This window comes from Notolabrus celidotus, chromosome 20 (genome assembly GCF_009762535.1).
Source record: "Notolabrus celidotus isolate fNotCel1 chromosome 20, fNotCel1.pri, whole genome shotgun sequence".
NCBI classification, from domain to species: Eukaryota; Metazoa; Chordata; class Actinopteri; order Labriformes; family Labridae; genus Notolabrus; species Notolabrus celidotus.
Genome location: NC_048291.1, coordinates 2,008,407 through 2,030,127, shown reverse-complemented (window position 1 = coordinate 2,030,127; position 21,721 = coordinate 2,008,407). Strand labels below are relative to the sequence as shown.

General features: G+C 43.7%; 1 protein-coding gene across 2 annotated transcripts; it reads right to left on the bottom strand.

Annotated features, from left to right (window-relative positions):
* Window positions 1–2,359: 2,359 nt before the first annotated feature.
* On the bottom strand, window positions 2,360–21,424 carry zgc:65811 (uncharacterized protein LOC393524 homolog). 2 transcript variants are annotated; one of them, XM_034711659.1, is made up of 9 exons: window positions 21,326–21,424; window positions 20,982–21,082; window positions 14,000–14,105; window positions 13,801–13,898; window positions 11,219–11,293; window positions 10,983–11,084; window positions 10,809–10,904; window positions 10,634–10,717; window positions 2,360–8,600 (listed from the first exon to the last, which is right to left on the bottom strand). In XM_034711659.1, the coding sequence occupies exons 2-9, from the start codon at window positions 21,045–21,047 to the stop codon at window positions 8,385–8,387; spliced, it is 843 nt and encodes a 280-aa protein (XP_034567550.1). In that variant the 5' UTR covers window positions 21,048–21,082; window positions 21,326–21,424; the 3' UTR covers window positions 2,360–8,384. The 2 variants fall into 2 exon arrangements, with proteins under 2 accessions (XP_034567550.1, XP_034567551.1); XM_034711660.1 differs by having other exon boundaries at window positions 2,361–5,207.
* Window positions 21,425–21,721: the final 297 nt, after the last annotated feature.

Genomic DNA, 21,721 nt, shown 5'->3' with positions numbered 1-21,721 from the left:
GTCCAGCACGACCTCCCTGTTTTTTTACCTCTGAATGCTACATGTTCTGTTATCTCTCCTGCAGTTCTGTATCGAGCTCTCCTCTCTCCTGTGCTTTCATCCCCCGCTCTCAGGTCAGCTGGAGGCCGGCCCGTACCCTCCCTCTGCCTCCTCGCCCTGTGGCCTTGGCCGCGTGTCAGATATCGACTGCAGCACCTCCCCCGGCAGCTGCTTGTTCTCTGTCGAGGGTGAGTCTCTGCCAAAAACAGATCCTGTCGACACATGTCGAATGAACATGAATTGACAGTCGCTTCAAACTGGATGACTGATGTTCGGCGCTCGGGGCCAAGCCGCCTCCACACGAGCCAGAGATATAAAGAATGTGTAATCTCTCTGCTGCTCGAGGAGACCCGATCCAAACAGGTTCAAGACCTCCTTCTGGTTCTGTGTTTCAGGGCTGGACCCCTCAGACTGCATGATGGGACAGCTTTTAATGTGGTTGCCTGACTCTGCTCTGGGGTACACAGTGGCCCTTCCTGCTCATCCCTCTGAGGTTAGTGAAGAGTCCTGCTCCCTCCCTGCAGAGGCTGACCTTTGACCCCGACAAACACACTGTGGAGTAAACAAACAAGGAGCACACACTGGCTCTGAGTTCAGACTGAGAAGTTTTTGACCTTGAGTAACTTTCCCCTCTCATCCGGTCGTCCTCAGGTGTTCGATCAGACGGAGTTTTATCTGATGGAGGATGACGGAGTCGTCTATTTCCCACAAGACCCGAGCTCTTTGCACGAGCTCGTCCACTCAGGTACGGCTCTGATGTTTTAAAGACGTTTTATATAAAAGAGAGGAACAATAAAGATAAACTAAAAACACATGGGGAATCATGCAAGTCCAAGAAAACCTTGAAGGGTGATTTCACTTCTGAAGAATGTTCACTTCTCGTCTGGGTCTCCCCACCGGGACATCTGGCGGCTTTGCATCCTCAGGTGGAGCTCCTCTGGTCGCTCCAAAGTCGAGGCTCAAGTCGAAAGGTGATCGAACTTTCTCCATCAGAGCACCTCGACTTTGGAACGACCCTCCCTGAGGAGATGAGGCTGGCAGAGTCAGGGACTTCTTCACTTTTTAACACTCACACCTACAGACTGGCTTTCTGTGACGTCACCTTTTAATTGCTTTAAACTTTCATTTATTTATTTACATTTTATTTAACAAATGAAATGAATGTAATTTATTTTTATTGTATTTAAGTAATTTTTTTTTTTTTTTTTACTAATTTGAATTTGTATTTCCTTTTCTTTTGATAAAGCAGTCAATTTTAATTTATTTTAAATCTTAAATGTATGTAATTAATTTGAATTTATTTATTTAACTTCATTTAACTAATTCCTATTTTTTTTATTTAAATCAACTAAATCAGAATTTCTTTCTATATTTTTATTTAATTTAACTAATTAATTTCACTGTATTTTTCCTTTTTTATTTGATTTAACTAATTTGAATGTATTTCTTTTTTTACTTTGTTTAACTAATTTATTGAATTTATTCTTTTATTTTATATAAATAATTATAATAATAATATTTCGATTATGTATTTACTTTTTATTTTACTAATTTATATTTATTTATTTGTATTTAACTAATTCAAATCTATTTATTTTTGTTTACTAATTTGAATTTGTATTTCCTTTTCTTTGAGTAAACTAATACATTTTAATTTATTTTTCATATTTATTTTATTTAACTAATTTAAATTGATTTATTTTACTCATTTAACTAATTGATTTTTATTTAATTTTAACTTAAATAATTGTAATTTCTTTCTATATTTTTATTGTATTTAACTATTTAATTTCAGTATATTTTTCATTTTTATTCCATTTAAATAATTTGAATTTCTGTCTTTATTATATATAAATAATTATTCATTTTAATTGTATTTAATTAGTTAATTTGAATGTAATTATTTTAATTTTATTTAACCAATTTATTTGAATTTGAATTTTATTTCCTTCATTTATAATTTTAATGTTCCTTATCTATCCTTTTCTGTTTTCTCTGATCAGATGTCATGTTCTTATATCTTTATCATCCTTTAATATTTAACCTCTATAACAAAGATATATTACTTCACTGTTTCATGTTTAATTTGCATTTTTAGAATTGATTAGAATGTTTTTCTCCCCATCACCTGACGGAGAGCACAGTGTCTGAATGATGGATGCACTTTGTGAGACGTTGCAGGTTTCTCTGTTCGGTCACTAACATCACTTCTCTCTCCTCACAGGTCCGGACAGCAAAGAGTGAAAAACACAATAAAATACTTTCATTAAACAACATCTCGTGTTTTACATCACTTTAAATAAAGACAAGCACACAGGAGTCAGTGAAGAAGAGGGGGAACATCCCTCCATACAACATTTATTTAAAAAACAGACCTTTTTCATGGTTTAGTGCAAAGCTATGATTTGTTCAGAGACAGAAAACAAGCTCAACTTAAGGCATCTCTTTCTTCACACACAGGACACTTCACGTGCGTCAGTTTGGTCACAGAGTTATTTGGAAGGAGTGAGGAAGAGTTTCTGAAGCCTCAGTTTACAGGAAGGCAGCGCTCTGATATTTATACAATCAGTGTAACAAAACCTGATAACACACGGGAGAGCCGGCAGACTCTCAGCGCACTCAGGAAGGTCCTGGATTAGTTTCACGCCCACACCGAGGCCGTCTGATTCATGAGGAGGATCAGAATATACAAAGGAATGTGATGTTTTAAAAACCTGAACAGGATTATCACTCAGGGGGGGTCAGGATCATCTTGGAATGCATTTACAAAACCATCACATTTGGAGTTCTGCAGACAGATTCAGCACAAACCTCCTGTTAGGATTTGAGTCTCACAAACAGGAAGTAGAGCTGAGCAGTAAAACATTAACTGGATCAATGAAATACAAAATAAGGTTATAAGATATCTCTGATCTGTTCTTGATTAACGAGCTTAATGACGGTCCATCCCTGAACAAACTCTACCGTGAAACACAGACAGACCATCTTAAAAGCTTGCAGGAAGTTCTGGAGGAGGCGAGTTGATTTAACTGAAGCATCTGTGATTTAACGCTTCAGTTAAATAAGAGAGGAAAGTTTAATGCTCAATGCTGTGTGATTACATTCTTCTTATCAAACATGTAACGTCGTACTGTCGGTTAGAAAGCTAGCTCTGTCACATTTTACTGCTGAATGGAAAAACGGCTCATTTAAAGGAACATCTGGGACGAGTTGTTCAAACGTTTGAAGATGTGGAATCACATTTAACTTGGATCAGGTTACCCAACTTTACAAATCCAGATACACGCTGCCTTCTCTTTAGATTCAAATGTTAAGATGTCTGCATCCTCTCTCCTCGACCTGACCTGGAGGAGGCGAGGAGACAGGAGAGAGGACGGAGGAGAGAGGATCTAGGAGTCAGGATCTAGGAGACAGGATCGAGGAGAGTGGATGGGGGAGAGAGGATGGAAAAGAGGGAATGGAGGATGGAGTAGAGAGGATTGGGGAGAGAAGAAAGAGGTGAAAAGATCGAGGAGAGAGGATCGAGGATGGAGGAGAGAGGATCGAGGGTGGAGGAGAGAGGATCGAGGTTGGAGGAGAGAGGATCGAGGAGGAGAGAGGATCGAGGGTGGAGGAGAGAGGATCGAGGGTGGAGGAGAGAGGATCGAGGGTGGAGGAGAGAGGATCGAGGATGGAGGAGAGAGGATCGAGGGTGGAGGAGAGGATCGAGGATGGAGGAGAGAGGCTGGAAGAGAGGATGGAGGAGAAAGGATCAAGGGTGGATGAGAGGGGATGGAGGAAAGAGGAGGAGAGGAGAGAGGCTGGAGGAGAGAGGATGGAGAAGAGGGGATCGAGGATGGAGGAGAGAGGATCGAGGAGAGAGGATGGAGGAAAGAGGAGAGAGGCAAGAGGAGAGAGGAAGGAGAAGAGGGGATCAAGGATGGAGGAGATCGAGGATGGAGGAGAGAAGATTGAGGAGAGAGGATGGAGGAGAGGAGAGAGGATGGAGGAAAGAGGAGACAGGATGGAGGAAAGGATGGAGGAAAGAGGATTGAGGGGAGGATCTAAGAGGATGGAGGAGAGAGGATGGAGGAGAGAGGCTGGAGGAGAGAGGAAGGAGAAGAGGGGATCAAGGATGGAGGAGAGAAGGTTGAGGAGAGAGGATCGAGGATGGAGGAGAGAGGATCAAGGAGAGAGGATGGAGGAGAGGAGAGAGGATGGAGGAAAGAGGAGACAGGATGGAGGAGAGGATGGAGGAGAGAGGATGGAGGAAAGAGGATTGAGGAGAGGATCTAAGAGAGGATGGAGGAAAGAGGATTGAGGAGAGGATCTAAGAGAGGATGGAGGAGAGAGGATTGAGGAAGGAGGAGAGAGGATGGAGGAGAGAGGATCGAGGTTTGAGTAAAGAGGAGAAGAGAGGATTGAGGATGGAGGAGAGAGGATGGAGGAGATAGGATGGAGTACAGAGGAGAGAGGAGGAGTTCAGAGTAAAGATGCACAGATGGATCGTTTGCAGAAGTCTTCAGATCACAGACGGATGCAGCGATGAAACACTTCTGGAAACGCTTCACCTCTCCACACCGTTTCCCCTCCACCAATCGTTCTCACTTCCAGAGTTTAACACCCTGTGACAACTTAAAGACTAACATGACGTTCCAGCAGAGGAGGATTAAGACGTGTAGAGGCATGAAGCAGACGGTTTTTATCAGCGCTTTAAATAAACTGTGGCGTTTTATTGGGATTGATTTTTGGACTAAAGTTTGAAACACAAACTGAAGATTTGATCCTGATAAAATCAAAGACTGAATAACCTGATCTGCTTTTCTTTTGATTTGATCCAATCTGACTTTAAAAGCTGGGCCCAGAGTTCCTTCAGGATTGTTGTATAAAAAGCGTCATGGTTTTAAAACTCTTCTCTTAAACTCTTCTATAAACCTAACCTCTGACGGCTCGGTGACATATTCGTTGACACACGAATAAAAAAACAAAAACAACCTGTAAACACGTCTTTGCTGGTCGAGCCTGAACTCAAGCGATGGTTCCCTTTTTGAAATGAGGCAGAGGAGGACTGATGAAGGCTCTTTCACGGCGCCCTCCTCTCAGTACACGGTGCGGTAGTACGCCGCCGCGTCCTGCTGGACCGTCTTGAGCTGCTTCAGGAGGACGATGGAGCAGACCAGAGCGATGACCTGCCGTGACAACAGAAGAGGAGGGGGATGAAGAGGAGGGAGGGGATAGAGCTGAAGAGAGCTGGTTCCTCCTCATCATCACCTCCAGGGTCAGAGAGACAAGCCCCTGATACCACTCTGCATGCAGGACCATGAACACAAACTGAGAGGGAGTTAGAATGAAGAAGGGACATGTTGGATTTGGATTGGCTGATCACACCTTCAAAGGGTTTAATCCAGATTTAGTTCTTAATCTACTTTATTTTGAAGGGTCAGGTAATCCAGCTTCCTTTATCCAGATTAGATCAACTTGATTAGGATTAAGACATTTAGAGATCTGAAAGAAGCTTTAGACTGGCATGTGATTGGAGTGAAATGATGGGCTCTAATTTAAATAGTCATGAAGCACCTGATCTCATAATTTAATCTCTTTACAAACGTCTGTTTCTGCAACAAGTCGACTCTGCAGACATGTACAGGTGGCTTCAGTGTGGCAGGATTAGTAGTTTCACTTTATGCACAAACAAGAAAGGTAAAAAAAAATGTTCACTGAATTAATTCAAGCTGTGGTTAACTTCTATGAGTGTCACCTAGCGCCCCCTACAGGCCTGGAGTACTTCCGTTCTCTGGCCTCAATTTGAAGCATTATTTTTTTTTCTCGTGCACGCGTTTGAAGATCAGTGTTTTCTTTGTTTGCATCATTGCAGCACGTTTCACTCGTTTGCAGTGTGATTTAAATGTTGCGTTTGCACGTGTTCTTTCTAAGATGCATCCTTTCGGCATTTGCAGATTGTTCCTCCTGATGAAGATCGATCGGGCGATCGCTTGTTTGCAACAACAAGACGTTAGCACAGATACTTCAAAATGAAAACGTCTGCAACTAGCAACTTATTTCTGTTTCCATTTAAAATGTGTTTTCCTGTAAATGGAGGATTCAAGGGTCAGCTATTTGGGTGAGAAAATCCAGATAAAAGCGGAAGAATCATCCTTTTATATTCTCTCCACAGGGGGGCGCTACATCCACTCATTGTAGTTATTTTGAATAAGGCTGAAAACACTACTTTTACTTTGTGCACAAACAAGAAGAACTAAAAACTCATCTAATTCAAGCTGTGGTTCACTTCTATGAGCGTCACCTAGCGCCCCCTACAGGCCTGGAGCACGTCTGTTGTCAGGCCTAAATTTGGAGCACTTTTTTCTCGTGCATGCATTTCATGATTTAGTGTTTTTTGCATCATTCCTGTATTTGGAGTGTGTTTGGTGCAGTTGTTTCAGCTTTTTGCATTTGCACATTTTTTAAGATGCATCGTTTCTGAATTAGCTGCTCGTTTAATTCAACTAATTCAAGCTGTGGTTCACTTCTATGAGTGTCACCTAGCGCCCCCTACAGGCCTGGAGCACGTTCGTTGTCAGGCCTCAATTTAAAGCACTTTTCTGGTGCACGTGTTTCATGATTTGTGTTTCCTTTTTTGGATCATTCGTACATTTGGAGCGAGTTTGGTGTCAGTGCAGTTGCAGCAGGTTTCATTTGTATGCAGTGTGATTTAGATGTTGCGTTTGCACGTGTTTTTTAAAGATGCATCGTTTCGGCGTTTGCAGATCGAGAAGCGATCGTCTGCCCTTGTTGGCCACCAGACTAAACACAGCCAATTTGAAACAACAAGACATTATCACAGAATTAAAAATCAAAACGTCTGCACCAAGTAAATTATTTCTGTTTCCAATTAAAATATATTTGTCTGTAAATCGAGGATTGAAGGGTCAGCTTTTTGGGTCGTAAAATCCAGAAACAAACAAGAAAAGGTTTTAATTCAACTAATTCAAGCTGTGGTTCACTTCTGTGAGTGTCACCTAGCGCCCCCTACAGGCCTGGAGTACGTCTGCTGTCAGGTCTAAATTTATAGCATTTTTTCCTCGTGCATGTGATTCATGATTTTGTTTTTTGCATCATTCCTGTATTTGGAGTGTGTTTGGTGTCAGTGCAGTTGTTTGGACTTTTTGTGTTTGCACGTTTTTTTAAGAGGCATCGTTTCTGAATTAGCTGCTCGTTTAATTCAACTAATTCAAGCTTTGGTTTATGATCGTCTGCCCTTGTTTGCCACCATACTAACCACAGCAAATTTGAAACAACAAGACATCAGCACAGAGACTTAAAAATGAAAAGGTCTGCAAATAGCAACTTATTTCTGTTTCCAATTTTAATATATTTTCCCACATATCAAGGATTGAAGGGTCAGCTTTTTGGGTCGTAAAATCCAGAAACAAACAAGAAAAGGTTTTAATTCAACTAATTCAAGCTGTGGTTCACTTCTGTGAGTGTCACCTAGCGCCCCCTACAGGCCTGGAGTACGTCTGTTGTCAGGCCTAAATTTGGAGCACTTTTTTCCTCGTGCATGCATTTCATGATTTAGTGTTTTTTGCATCATTCCTGTATTTGGAGTGTGTTTGGTGCAGTTGTTTCAGCTTTTTGCATTTGCACATTTTTTAAGATGCATCGTTTCTGCATTTGCTGCTCGTTCATCCTCATGACGATCGATCGGACCATCGCTTGTTTGAAACAACAGGACATCAGCACGAATACTTAAAAATGAAAAAATGATCACCACGTTTTAGTCTGTAGATGTCCTGAAATCATCCTCACAGCAAACAACTTATTCCTCTTATCGTTTTAAGGGGTCAACTCTTTTTTTATTCTCTCTCCACAGGGGGCGCCAAATCCCCACAAACTGAGACATCCTGCTCTGATTCAATCATTCAGATTTGATGCTCGTTACCTTTAAGCCAGCCCTCGTCTGGGGTTGGGGTCATCCTGATTTTGTGGATCAAAGTTACCTCAGTCTACAGGCGTTGAGAACAACAGAGTAGAGATCTCTGATCTTGTGGTGGATGTTCTTTTGTTTGTCGTTTCAGGTCATTAAAGGTCTGATTGTTGGCTTTCAGGCGGTCAATGTGTCATTAGGTCACTCAGGATGTGAACTCCAGGTGTGAACGAGGGCTCGTTGATGTGATTGTTGAAGATGTGTGAGCTCTAAAAAGGAGGCTGAGGGACTTTGATTTTGATCTAACAACAGTCCCAGGAGATTAAAAACTGGATGTAGAGAGTTCTTGTTGATTAAAGAAAGCAGAAAGCGTCGTGCAGCAAGGAAAGGACAGATAAAACTTGTGCTCTGAAATCAAGAGTCAGAACAGAGGAGCGCTCTAATCCTGAGGCACAGGGATGTTTGCAGCAGACAGAGGGGTGAAGACCACGGGGTTCGGGTCAGGGTGGGGGTATGAGTAGGAGATAAAGTCAGGCTGTGACGGGGGAGGGTTGGTCAGCACGGGGGTGGACTGAGTCAGGATGATGTACTGAGACGTGGAAGCGGACAGCCGGAGCTTTGAGCTGAGGGTCGTGCTGCAAATCAGAGCTATGAGCTTTAGGAGCGACGGCGCAGAGAGAGAAGAAGAAGAAGAAGAAGAAGAAGAAGTGTGAGAGCAGCAGGGGGAGGAGTTTCAAGGGAGACACAGGGATGCACAAATATTACAACATGATCTGGAAGTTAGTGCATGACAAACGACAAAGACTGACGCGAGACTTCGAATGAACACGATCCTTTAAAGGCAGAGTCCCTTTAAGAGAGAGGGACTGAGACTGTGCAGAGTCACGTCTCGTTAAAGGGACTCTGGTTTAACTGTGATCGGCTTTAAGGTGTCGGGGGTAATGCTGAACACAGAAATCAGGAGCAGCAGTGAGTGAGACGCCCCCCTGCTGATCTCAGGAGCGTGAGAGGAAACACAAACTTCAACTGTGTCTGAGAGGAAGAACGAAAACTCAGCTTCAGCTCATTTCACCAGAAACTAAACTCTGGAAACTTGACCCTGCTGCAGAGCTAGACCACCTCATCCAAGAACTGATGCAGGACTAAAGGCTGATTTATACTACGGTTGCGTTTTCAGGACGCCGCATGGAGCAGGACCGCCGGACAGCTGGAGTCATGTGACAGAGGTTTCCCCTTATGTAATCCCTGAATCAAGGATTCTCCTCCTCCTCCTCTCCTCATCCATGTTGTCTTTCTGGTCCTCTGAAAACCTCTGACCTGTTGACTCCAGGCCTGGCTCCGCTCATCATGACTTTGGTTTGTTGTTGTCGTTAAGTGAAATACGATCTGGTGATAACACAGAGTGTTTTATTCTGAAAATTAACCGGATGTTTTCATTTGGTTTTGGTGAAATCTGACTTCCTGTCCCGCTCCATCTGCTCTGTTGAGATTGATGCGTCGTGCTCCGGCATCCTCTTCCTCAAGTCTTGCGTATCTGATCCAGAGGAGTCCGACCTGCCGGATCAGAGTCGCAGCCGGAACGCAACGGAGCAGATCCACTGGAAGTTAACACATTGACTAGAATAGAAACCGATCAGATCTGAGACGGTGGAATTTGGCCGTTAGTTGTTTATCTACTTGCCTAGAATCTGTCTCCCTGTAAAGCCTCAGCATTCCTTGCATTAGAGAAGCAGACTTCAACACCACCGTCTGCTGTGTAGGTCTCAGACGAGGACCAAGTATCCCGTCTGAGATTCTGTTCAATTTAAAAACTGCTAGATCAAGCCTCTAGCTTTGTTTCAGGTGTTTCAGGACTGTCCGGGTGACCTGACCTACTCCACCTTGTGTGTTTGGAAACGGCGTCCTGAAGCCTGTTCAATCAATCAATCTTTATTTATCTGATCTGGAGGACTCTGACCTGCTGGAACGCAATAGAGCAGATCCAGTGGAAGTTAACACATTGCCTAGAATAGAAACCGATCAGATCTGAGACGGTGGGATTTGGCCGTTAGTTATTTATCTACTTGCCTAGAATCTGTCTCCCTGTAAAGGCTCAGCATTCCTTGCATTAGAGAAGCAGACATCAACACCACAGTCTGCTGTGGAGGTCTCAGACGTGGACCAAGTATCCGGTCTGAGATTCTGTTCACTTTAAAAACTGCTAGATCGAGCCTCTAGCTTTGTTTTAGGTGTTTCAGGACAGTCCGGGTGACCTGACTAGCTCCACCTTGTGTGTTTGGAAACGGCGTCCTGAAGCCCGTTCAATCAATCAATCAAGCTTTATTTATTTATCTGATCCAGAGGACTCTGACCAGACGGAACGCAACAGAGCGGATCCAGTGGAAGTTAACACATTGACTAGAATGGAAACCTATCAGATCTGGTGCTGTGATGGATCTGGTGGAATTTGGCCCTGACGTGTACACAAGCACCACATACTTGTGCATCGAGGGACCTCCTGTGTCCACTACTACGCCGTTGATTTGACTCAGAAGTATAAATCAGCCTTAAAGCAGCGTCATGTTCCTTTATTCTTTAGTGTAGAGATGTGCAGCACGAGGCATGAGGTTTAGCTCTCCTGCTCTGTCGTCCTCTCCTCTCTAAATAAAGATGTTAAAGACAAAGTGCAGCATGCAAACATCATCCTACCAGAAGAGCTGCAGTCCCGATCAGGATCCCCATCACCAGAGGCGCTCTGCTGTCGAACGTGGAGATGATTGTCCCGGGGCAGCTCTGCAGGAAGACACAGGGATCTGTTAGAGTCCTCTTTAACTGGAGAGTCTGAACCCTGAGAGAGACTCCAGAGAAAGCTGCATGGACTTACAGTCATGACGAAGTGTTCCATGAACCCGTCCGGTTTGGGACACGTTTCTTTAGCGATCTCCACCAGCGGGACTCCGGTGATCCCGCAGCAGTGAAGCTAGGAAACCAGCAGAAGTGTAAGTGTTTCAGGATTAGAGATACGGTTCTGTTTTTTAAGAGTACGTTGTCTTCTCACCATCATGTGGATGAAGGTGAGCGTGACACGGACCACGGGGTCTCCGTTGCTCACGTACAGGGCGTACATGCTGCTGTAGAATTCAGCGATGTGCAGCCCGACCTTCAGAGAGATGAAATCACACGCTCGTTATAATCAGAGTATTTATATTTATCATCCTTCCTGTCTCTCCTCCCTCTCTCCTCCCTCTCTCCTCCCTCTCTCCTCCCTCTCTCCTCCCTCTCTCCTCCTCTCACCTCGGCCCTCTTAGAGTACGTGATCATTCCGACAGCCACCGTAACACCGGCCAGGAGAGCCAACAGGACGGAGAACTGAGAGAAGAAGAGGTAAAAAAAACATGTATTAATGTCACTCTTCAATAAAAACATTTCACCTCTCATGGATTTATAAAGGAGTACGGCACAGAGGGGCGTGGCTTTGATGGCGCTCTGCAGGTGATCAGAGAGAGATCATGCATGCATTCAAATGCAGCGTCGTGTCAAATATGAGCCTCTTCAGATCGCCGTTTTAAAGTGACGTGCAGCTGGTTCCTCTGATGTCATCCTGCACCCCGTTAGCTTGAATTGTTGTGAAAGGCGGCGTCATGATCGAGCCTCACACCGATCATCAGCTGTGACCGCAGGACTCAAACAGGCGTCTTTATGAAACGTTAAAGGACGAGACACAGAAGGAGAAGAGAAACTGTAGGAGGCGGGGCGGGACAAGCTGCTGAGTGTATGTTAGCTAGATCTCCATTAAACCCTAAACCCTAAACCCTGAACCCTAAACCCTAAACCCTGAGCCCTAAACCCTGAGCCCTAAACACTAAAGCTTAAACCCTAAACACTAAAGCTTAAACCATGAACCATGAACCCTGAACCCTAAACCCTGAGCCCTAAACCCTAAACACTAAAGCTTAAACCCTGAACCCTAAACCCTGAACCCTGAACCCTGAACCCTAAACCCTAAACCCTAAACCCTAAACCCTGAACCCTAAACCCTAAACCCTAAACCCTAAACCCTAAACTCTTAACCCTAAACCCTAAAGCTTAAACCATGAACCATGAACCCTGAACCCTAAACCCTGAGCCCTAAACCCTAAACACTAAAGCTTAAACCCTGAACCCTAAACCCTGAACCCTGAACCCTGAACCCTAAACCCTGAGCCCTTAACCCTAAACCCTAAAGCTTAAACCATGAACCCTGAACCCTAAACCCTGAGCCCTAAACCCTAAACCCTAAACACTAAAGCTTAAACCCTAAACACTAAAGCTTAAACCCTAAACCCTAAACACTAAAGCTTAGACCCTGAACCCTAAACCCTAAACCCTGAACCCTGAACCCTAAACCCTAAACCCTGAGCCCTAAACCCTAAAGCTTAAACCCTGAACCCTGAACCCTAAACCCTAAAGCTTAAACCCTGAACCCTGAACCTTAACCCCTAAACCCTGAGCCCTAAACCCTAAAGCTTAAACCCTGAACCCTAAACCCTGAGCCCTAAACCCTAAAGCTTAAACCCTGAACCCTGAACCCTAAACCCTAAACCCTGAGCCCTTCAGGACTTCAGAGGTATAAGATCTCCCTCCTCTCCCTCCTCTCCCTCCTCTCCCTCCTCTTCTCCTCTCCCTCCTCTCCTCTCCTCTCCTCTCCTCCTCCTCCTCCTCTCCTCCTCTCCTCTCCTCTCCTCCTCTCCCTCCTCTCCCTCTCTCCCTCCTCTCCCTCCTCTCCCTCTCTCCTCCTCTGCCTCCTCTCCCTCCTCTCCTTCCTCTCCCTCCTCTCTCCTCCTCTCCCTCCTCTCCCTCCTCTCCCTCCTCTCCCTCTCTCCCTCCTCTCCTTCCTCTCCCTCCTCTCTCCTCCCTCTCCCTCCTCTCTCCTCCTCTCCCTCCTCTCCCTCCTCTCCCTCCTCTCCTTCTCTCCCTCCTCTCCCTCTCTCCCTCCTCTCCCTCTCTCCCTCCGCTCCCTCCTCTCCTCTCCCTCCTCTCCCCCTCTCCCTCCTCTCCCTCCTCTCCCTCCTCTCCTCTCTCCCTCCTCTCCCCTCGTCTCCCCTCTCTCCCTCTCTCCCTCGTCTCCCTCCTCTCCCTCCTCTCCCTCCTCCCCCTCCTCTCCACAGGTTCAGAGTTTTTAAACTTCTCCTCACTCAGATTCTTTAAAGTGCTGACTCAGATTCTGGACGTGTTTGGATCAATGCAGGAAACACGCAGCAGGAAGTTCAGTTTGCACGAGTTTAAACCTCTGGTTACAGGAGAGAACAACCCAGAGGAGAACTTTACTCTGCACACTAAAGGTCGAGTGTGTGTGTGTGTGTGTGTGTGTGTGTGTGTGTGTGTGTTTGCGTGTGCGTGTGTGTATGTGTGTGAGTATGTTCCAGGTAAGACTTGAGGCTCTGCAGACGAACAGCAGCGTTACGTCTCTGTTCTGCAAATCAAAATTCAAATGTAATCAAAGTCTCAGCTTACATAACTCCTCATTCTTCTTCTCTGAATATTCACACAGGCTCAATGAAAGCTGCATTTATCATTCATGAGAAAACAGAACCACGACTCTGATCGCATAGATAAAACCGGCTCTTAAAGACCAGTCCATCATCCTGCTGTTTCTGTTCCTTCATGTCAGACAGAAGCACCCAGCAGCTGTTTCCTCTCCTCGTCCTGCACCTTGTTAAAACTGATTCTCTGTTTAGACTTCCAAAAGAGTCACCACCAGTTAATTTAGCTCTTCCTCAGCAGTTACAGTACGTCTATTTTGAAATAGGAGGCGTTCGACATTATGCAAGAGATAAAAAAAACTTGGCAGCAGCAGCAGCAGCAGCTTCGTTTGACAGGAAAAGAAAGCCTCTCACCACTTGCAGAGCGCATCTCTTCTCGTTGCAGGCGCCGTAGTCTCCGAACACGACCACGACGAGCATCACTGAGCCCAGGATGATCAGGACGGTCACAGCTGATCACAGAACGAGAGGAGGGGTCACTCGTCTGTCAGGGACACCTACACATGTTTAGTTTTTAATAATCGACACAAAGCTTCACAACGCGTTCACCGACCTGTCACGAATGTGGTCGAGCTGAGGGCGTCGATCTCAAAGATTCCTCTGGTGTCATTGCTGAACCGCAGCCACAGACCGAGACCCAGGAAGGCGAGACCCACCGTCTGCGGAAACAACAATCACAGAAATGAACAACTGTCACACTCTGGGGTTTCATGTTTCACATCTTCACAGCTTCAAACCTCAGCTGCTGTCACACGGACGCTGGTGGTGAGGTTCTAATGAAAGCCACCGTGGTGACAGGTGAAAGTTAACCCTTCAGAAACCGCCGGACAGCTGGAGTCATGTGACCCAGGTTTCCCTGGTGGAAGACCCCCATAATTCAGACACAGAGCGAGGACAGAGAATGAGGACAGAGAGTGAGGATAGAGAGTGAGGACAGAGAGTGAGGACAGAGAGGGAGGATAGAGAGTGAGGATAGAGAGTGAGGACAGAGAGTGAGGACAGAGAGTGAGGACAGAGAGTGAGGATAGAGAGTGAGGACAGAGAGTGAGGACAGAGAGGGAGGATAGAGAGTGAGGATAGAGAGTGAGGACAGAGAGTGAGGACAGAGAGTGAGGATAAAGAGTGAGGATAGAGAGTGAGGACAGAGAGGGAGGATAGAGAGTGAGGACAGAGAGTGAGGACAGAGAGTGAGGATAAAGAGTGAGGATAGAGAGTGAGGATAAAGAGGGAGGACAGAGAGTGAGGACAGAGAGTGAGGACAGAGAGTGAGGACAGAGAGTAAGGACAGAGAGGGAGGATAGAGAGTGAGGACAGAGAGTGAGGATAGAGAGGGAGGATAGAGAGTGAGGATAGAGAGTGAGGATAGAGAGGGAGGATAGAGAGTGAGGACAGAGAGTGAGGACAGAGAGTGAGGACAGAGAGTGAGGATAGAGAGGGAGGACAGAGAGTGAGGATAGAGAGTGAGGACAGAGAGTGAGGATAGAGAGGGAGGATAGAGAGTGAGGATAGAGAGGGAGGATAGAGAGTGAGGACAGAGAGTGAGGATAGAGAGGGAGGATAGAGAGTGAGGACAGAGAGTGAGGACAGAGAGTGAGGACAGAGAGTGAGGACAGAGAGGGAGGATAGAGAGTGAGGACAGAGAGTGAGGACAGAGGGAGGACAGAGAGGGAGGACAGAGAGTGAGGACAGAGAGTGAGGACAGAGAGTGAGGATAGAGAGTGAGGACAGAGAGTGAGGACAGAGAGTTAGGACAGAGAGGGAGGATAGAGAGGGAGGATAGAGAGTGAGGACAGAGAGGGAGGACAGAGAGTGAGGACAGAGCGTGAGGACAGAGAGGGAGGATAGAGAGTGAGGACAGAGAGGGAGGATAGAGAGTGAGGACAGAGAGTGAGGATAGAGAGGGAGGATAGAGAGTGAGGATAGAGAGTGAGGATAGAGAGGGAGGATAGAGAGTGAGGACAGAGAGTGAGGACAGAGAGTGAGGACAGAGAGTGAGGACAGAGAGTGAGGATAAAGAGTGAGGATAGAGAGTGAGGACAGAGAGTGAGGATAGAGAGGGAGGATAGAGAGTGAGGATAGAGAGGGAGGATAGAGAGTGAGGACAGAGAGTGAGGATAGAGAGGGAGGATAGAGAGTGAGGACAGAGAGTGAGGACAGAGAGTGAGGACAGAGAGTGAGGACAGAGAGGGAGGATAGAGAGTGAGGACAGAGAGTGAGGACAGAGGGAGGACAGAGAGGGAGGACAGAGAGTGAGGACAGAGAGTGAGGACAGAGAGTGAGGATAGAGAGTGAGGACAGAGAGTGAGGACAGAGAGTTAGGACAGAGAGGGAGGATAGAGAGGGAGGATAGAGAGTGAGGACAGAGAGGGAGGACAGAGAGTGAGGACAGAGCGTGAGGACAGAGAGGGAGGATAGAGAGGGAGGACAGAGAGTGAGGACAGAGAGGGAGGACAGAGAGGGAGGACAGAGAGTGAGGACAGAGCGTGAGGACAGAGAGGGAGGATAGAGAGGGAGGACAGAGAGTGAGGACAGAGAGGGAGGACAGAGAGGGAGGACAGAGAGGGAGGACAGAGAATGAGGACAGAGAGTGAGGACAGAGAGGGAGGAGAGAGAGTGAGGAGAGAGAGTGAGGACAGAGTGAGGACAGAGTGAGGAGAGAGAGTGAGGACAGAGAGTGAGGACAGAGAGGGAGGATAGAGTGAGGAGAGAGAGTGAGGATAGAGAGTGAGGACAGAGTGAGGAGAGAGAGTGAGGATAGAGAGTGAGGACAGAGAGTGAGGACAGAGAGTGAGGAGAGAGAGGGAGGACAGAGAGTGAGGAGAGAGAGGGAGGATAGAGAGTGAGGACAGAGAGTGAGGACAGAGAGTGAGGAGAGAGAGGGAGGATAGAGAGTGAGGACAGAGAGTGAGGACAGAGGGAGGACAGAGAGAGGAGGACAGAGAGAGGAGGAGTATCTGCTGAGTTGTAAAAGTCTCTCTGTCACTTGAATCCTGCTATGGGTTGAAGTAGGAAGCTAAGGAAGGAAACTTAGGAGTCATCTGGAAACAAAGAAAGGCAGAAAACTCATTACATTTTATATTTTCAGGGTTTTATTTAAAGTTTAGCTATGACTATTTTTGTCAATTTTTTTATTATTATGTGTAAAATATTCTATTTTTAGATGACTGTAAAAAAAAAACACATTCTGGAAGACCCCCACTTTGGGAACCCCTGATATATAACACGCAGCAGGAGCTGGATTTAAAGAGCGGCTCTGAGATACCAACTCATTCTTTCCTGACAAAGACGTTCAAGTAAATATCACAGAACTCAAACATTAACAAGAGGCTTCATGTAGAGCTCTAACTCACAGACAGCTCCTTAATAAGAGGTCTATGTGTGAATTAAAACACCTTATTAAATCCTGTTTAAAGACACAGATAGAGCCACACTTTGAAATCTGAAGAGCCGTTTGGAGAGTTCATCTCAGAGGTCTGTTTTGGAGGATAATCAGACACACAGAGAGAAACTGTAATCATCACAGATAATTCAATAATAGAAAATCCAACACATACGAGAACAACCTGCAGAAAGTTTTCATACGCACCCACAGAGGAGACCGTGGGCTCAAAATAATCTCAAAGTTACATAAGGGTTTAGGAGGAGAGAATAGACCGAGCCTCCCACATAACACGGGACCGCGGGAAAGGAAACCGAGCGCTGCTTTCTGAGGAGAAATATGTTCATTAGGAACTTTATGACGAGTGTTCAGAAACATCTGAGGAAGAACATCCCTGCCTCTGTTTCTGTTTGTGGGCTGATTGAAAAGTTCTTTATGGTTTCAAGAGGAGAGAGAAACAAACACGACTTCTGATCCACATGAACTGGACTCAATGATTAAACGTCAGCCTCCTTCAGCCTCCCTCCACTAGCTGGAGCTGTAGACCTGATTAATAACGACCACTACCTGGATGTAAAGGAGCACAGGTGGTGATGTCATCAGGTAGTGGGCGTGGTTTGATTCTTATTTATCATTGTTTTTATTTATGCTTCTTTCTTCCTTATTCACCTGTTCTAAGGATTGTGTCCCCTTATTTGGACAAAACTTCCTGTGACAGCATGTGTTGGCATGACAATACACAACTTTGACTCCTCCCTCTGCAAACCAGTTTGACCTCATTTGCCTGCAGACTCTGAGATCTTGTGTTTTGATGTGCAAATTTAGATTTCCATGAATGCTGAGCGAAGCTGCCGGGGGGGGGGCAGCAACTAAAAATGTCTGTAACTGTTTTTTTTTTTATATATATATAATCCTAATGATGGAATGATTCGACTTCTTGTAGATCCTCCAGAAGAATAACAAACAACGACAGAGGAATTCTCAGGAAGTGGAGATCATATTCTGGGATCAGGGATGTTCTTCTTTCTGTTTTTAAGCACCAAGACTCTGAACTCTCCTCCTCTGGATGTTTAAACAGAGAGCTAAACTTAAAACTGACATTTTTAAATCTGACTTTTCACTTTTTTCCTTTTAAGATAAGAAAAGATATTACTTTATTGATCCCCCGGGGGGGAAATTCAGTTGTTACAGCAACCCAGGCAGAAGTACAATCAAGAAGAAGTTTCAATAAGTACAAAATAAAACAAAATAACATAAAAAATAAAATAAAAATAAGTAAAATAAAATAGATAAATAAAGCTAGAGTACAATTTAGATATATACAATGTTACAAATGGAATTTAAATTAAATAGCAGTAATTACAGGCAGTATTAAAAAATGTTTCAGTAGTGACAGGTTGACATGGTGTGATTATGGTTGGTACTCAACTCAACTTTATTTATAAAGCACTTTAAGAACAACAGCAGTTGGACACAAAGTGCTGTACAGAAACATAATGGATAAAAACAAACAATAAAATCATAAAATCAATAAGAACAATAAGATCAAATAAAGTTAAAAAATAAAAATAAAAATAAAAAGGCACTGAAACAAGAGCAGGGTCTCATGCTGAGTCGAAAGCCAGGGAATAAAAATGGGTTTTAAGACGACTTTTAAAAGGGGACAGTGAGGGGGGCTTGTCTGACGGCTAAAGGAAGATCGTTCCACAGTTTGGGAGCAGCGACAGAAAAAGCCCTATCCCCCCCTGAGCTTCCGCTTGGACCTCGGTACCTCCAGGAGCAGCTGATCAGCTGACCTGAGGCACCGAGCAGGGGCGTAGAGATGGATCAGCTCAGAGGGGTAGGGCGGGGCGAGACCATTTAAAGATTTGATAAGATTTGGTAATGACAAATTAAGCAATAAATAGAAGAATATTTGTTTGTAATATGACCATGGGTTGTAGTTAGAATAGTAATGTAATATAACATAATATAATGTAGCAAGATAATTATATAATACAGTATATTATACATTATAATGCCAGCTGCAGTCAAGAGAGAGTTCAGGATGGGATGATGGAGTGTGACAGACAGAGTAGGGATGTTATGGATCTGTTCATGGGGGTGTCAGTGGTCAGCATGGTGCAGTCTGTGGCCTCCATTACTGTTCAACAGTCTGATGGCGGGGGGCACAAAGGAGCGCCTGAAGCGTTCAGTCTTGCACCGTGGTGGAATGATGCGCTGACTGAACGAGCTCCCCATCAGCCACAGCTCATCGTGGAGAGGGTGAGAGGGGTTATCCAGTCCATCATCCTCCTCTCAGCCACTGACTCCAGACTGTCCAGTTCTAGGCCAACCACAGAGCGGGCCTTCTTTACCAGCTTGTTGAGCTTGCTGGCCTCACCCGTCTTGATACCTCCACCCCCAGCACGCCACAGCAAAGAAGAGAGCACTGGCCCCCACAGACTGATAGAAGGTCTTCAGAAGCCTGCTGCAGACACTGAAGGACCTGAGTCTCCTCAGGAAGAACAGTCTGCTCTGTCCCTTCCTGTAGATGGCATCAGTGTTGGTGGACCAGTCCAGTTTATTGTTTATTTAACCCTGAACTGCATTATTACCATTATGACCATTGTTATAACATCATTTTTATTGACTTTATTTTATTACATCTTATTATATTATTTTCTATTATTTATCTGATTTTTTTTTGTTTTGTTTTGTTTTATTGATTTTTTTCTTTACATTTATTTTTCTGATAATTCTCTGATTTTATTTCATTTATTGTACTTTGTTGATTTTATCATCATATTTATTTTTCTGATAATTCTCTGATTTTATTTGATTGATTTTATCTATTTTATTTTATCATTATATGTATTTGTCTGATACTTGTCTGATCTTATTGTTTTTATTTTCCTTATTTATTTTATTGTTATACTTTTTTTCTGATTATTCTCATATTTTATTATAATGATTTAATTTTGTTGATTTTATCTTTATATGTATTTGTCTGATACGTCTCTGATTTTATTTTATTATTTTATTTATTTTATTTATTTTATTTATTTTATTTATTTTATTTATTTTATTTATTTTATTTTATTTTATTTATTTTATTTACTATATCATTATATGTATTTGTCTGATACTTCTCTGATTTTATTTTATTGATTTTATTGATTTTATAGTCATACTTTTTCCTGATACTTCTCTGATTTTATTTCATTAATTTAATTTTATTGATTTTATCTTTAAATTTCATTTTCTGACACTTCTCTGATTTATTGTATTCATTTGATCATCATGATTTAACATTTTAAGTATTTATCTCACTTTCCTTTCCACTTTTTGTATTTCTCTTGCTTTCTCTCTCTTCTTTGTGATTTTTTTTTCACTGTTTTAAAGATAAGTTTAGTGAAATATTTAGTTGTTGTACTAATATTTACTGCACAATCAATCATTATGATTTCTAATAGTTAAAAACTGAATTAATATTTCCTGTGCAACACCTCAATAGCATGTGCAATATTGTAATTTAATCCATAACCACATATTGTATTTCATTCATCTGCTAAAATGTGCACTCTGGCTTGGGTACATTTATTTATTTATGTCTTTAAATATTACTTTTATAACTCTTTGTACTTTTATATTTAAGTTACTGCCTTATTTTTAAGTACCAGAGATTCAACATATATTATCTGATTATTGAAGAAGTTTGGTGGCTATAACTGAAAATTAATTCTTGAGTTTTAAAAAAGGAACATTTTGAAAAATAGGTAGGGTGTTAAATAATTCTGAACATATGTTTTTAGGATTATTTCTACCCTTCTACTTTTCTTGTGATATTTCTGAGAGTAATGAAGTAGCCTCTGTGTCTGCGCTTTGATATGCCTGAGTGTTATAAGCCATGGTTAATGCGTCACTGATCAAACTAAGGTGAGGTTGATTCCAGGAAGTGAGTGATGAACAAAGAATGTGAGCTTGCATTCTGCAGAAACAAAACCTGAACTGAACTCGCACAACTTCCACTGAGTCCCAATGAATCACAAACACACCTGAAGTGTGTGTTCCTCTCCTGACATGCAGCAAACATTCCAGTTTAAGGTGTTTAAAGGGTCATTTCCTCCATTAACACACAGAACCTGGTGTTTTTGTGTCTTTCAGACAGACTCACCGCAAAGATGATGTTGAAGATGAGGAGGATATACTTGCAGAAGAGGCCACATCCGTCCAGAGCCATGATCCCTACAGGTCTGATGCTGCACGTCCAAAAGTCTGAAAGGATGGATGTAAGAGAATTACCTCATCACCTGATCACACATGCATGAAGCAGATCAGACTGTAGAGACACACAGGTGCTCAGATTTCACCTCTTTTTTCGACACATCATGCAGGGGAAATAGATCAGAAGTCAAACTGGATTAAGGAGGGTTTCTATGTTAAAGATTATATTTTTAAATCTTTATGTAATGAATCAGAAACACACACACATAATAAGAAAGAGAACCCTCCTCATACCTGTGTGCTTTCAGGCTGTAATCCTCTTTTCCTGAGAGAACTTCGTGTGAGGGAATAAGAGCTGCTGTGAGATGTGGCTGCGTGTTGTGTTTATAACCCCATACACGCTAAGCCCCGCCCTCTTTTTTTTGCACATTCCGCGTTCTGATTGGCTGGGAGATTTGACTGACAGGCAGTAGCACCAATGAGCGGAGGAGTTGGCTCAACTGTAGCCGTTAGAGAGACTCCCTGAGGGGGGAGACGAAACTTTAGGAAACGATACCGACAACAGGAAATCTAGACATGTTCTGAATGAAGGATTAACTCCTGATCTCATTGAACTGAAGCTTTTAGATTCAATTAACTAATCTACATCAAACGTGACCTTAATAATATAAGGCTGTGACTATGTTATAG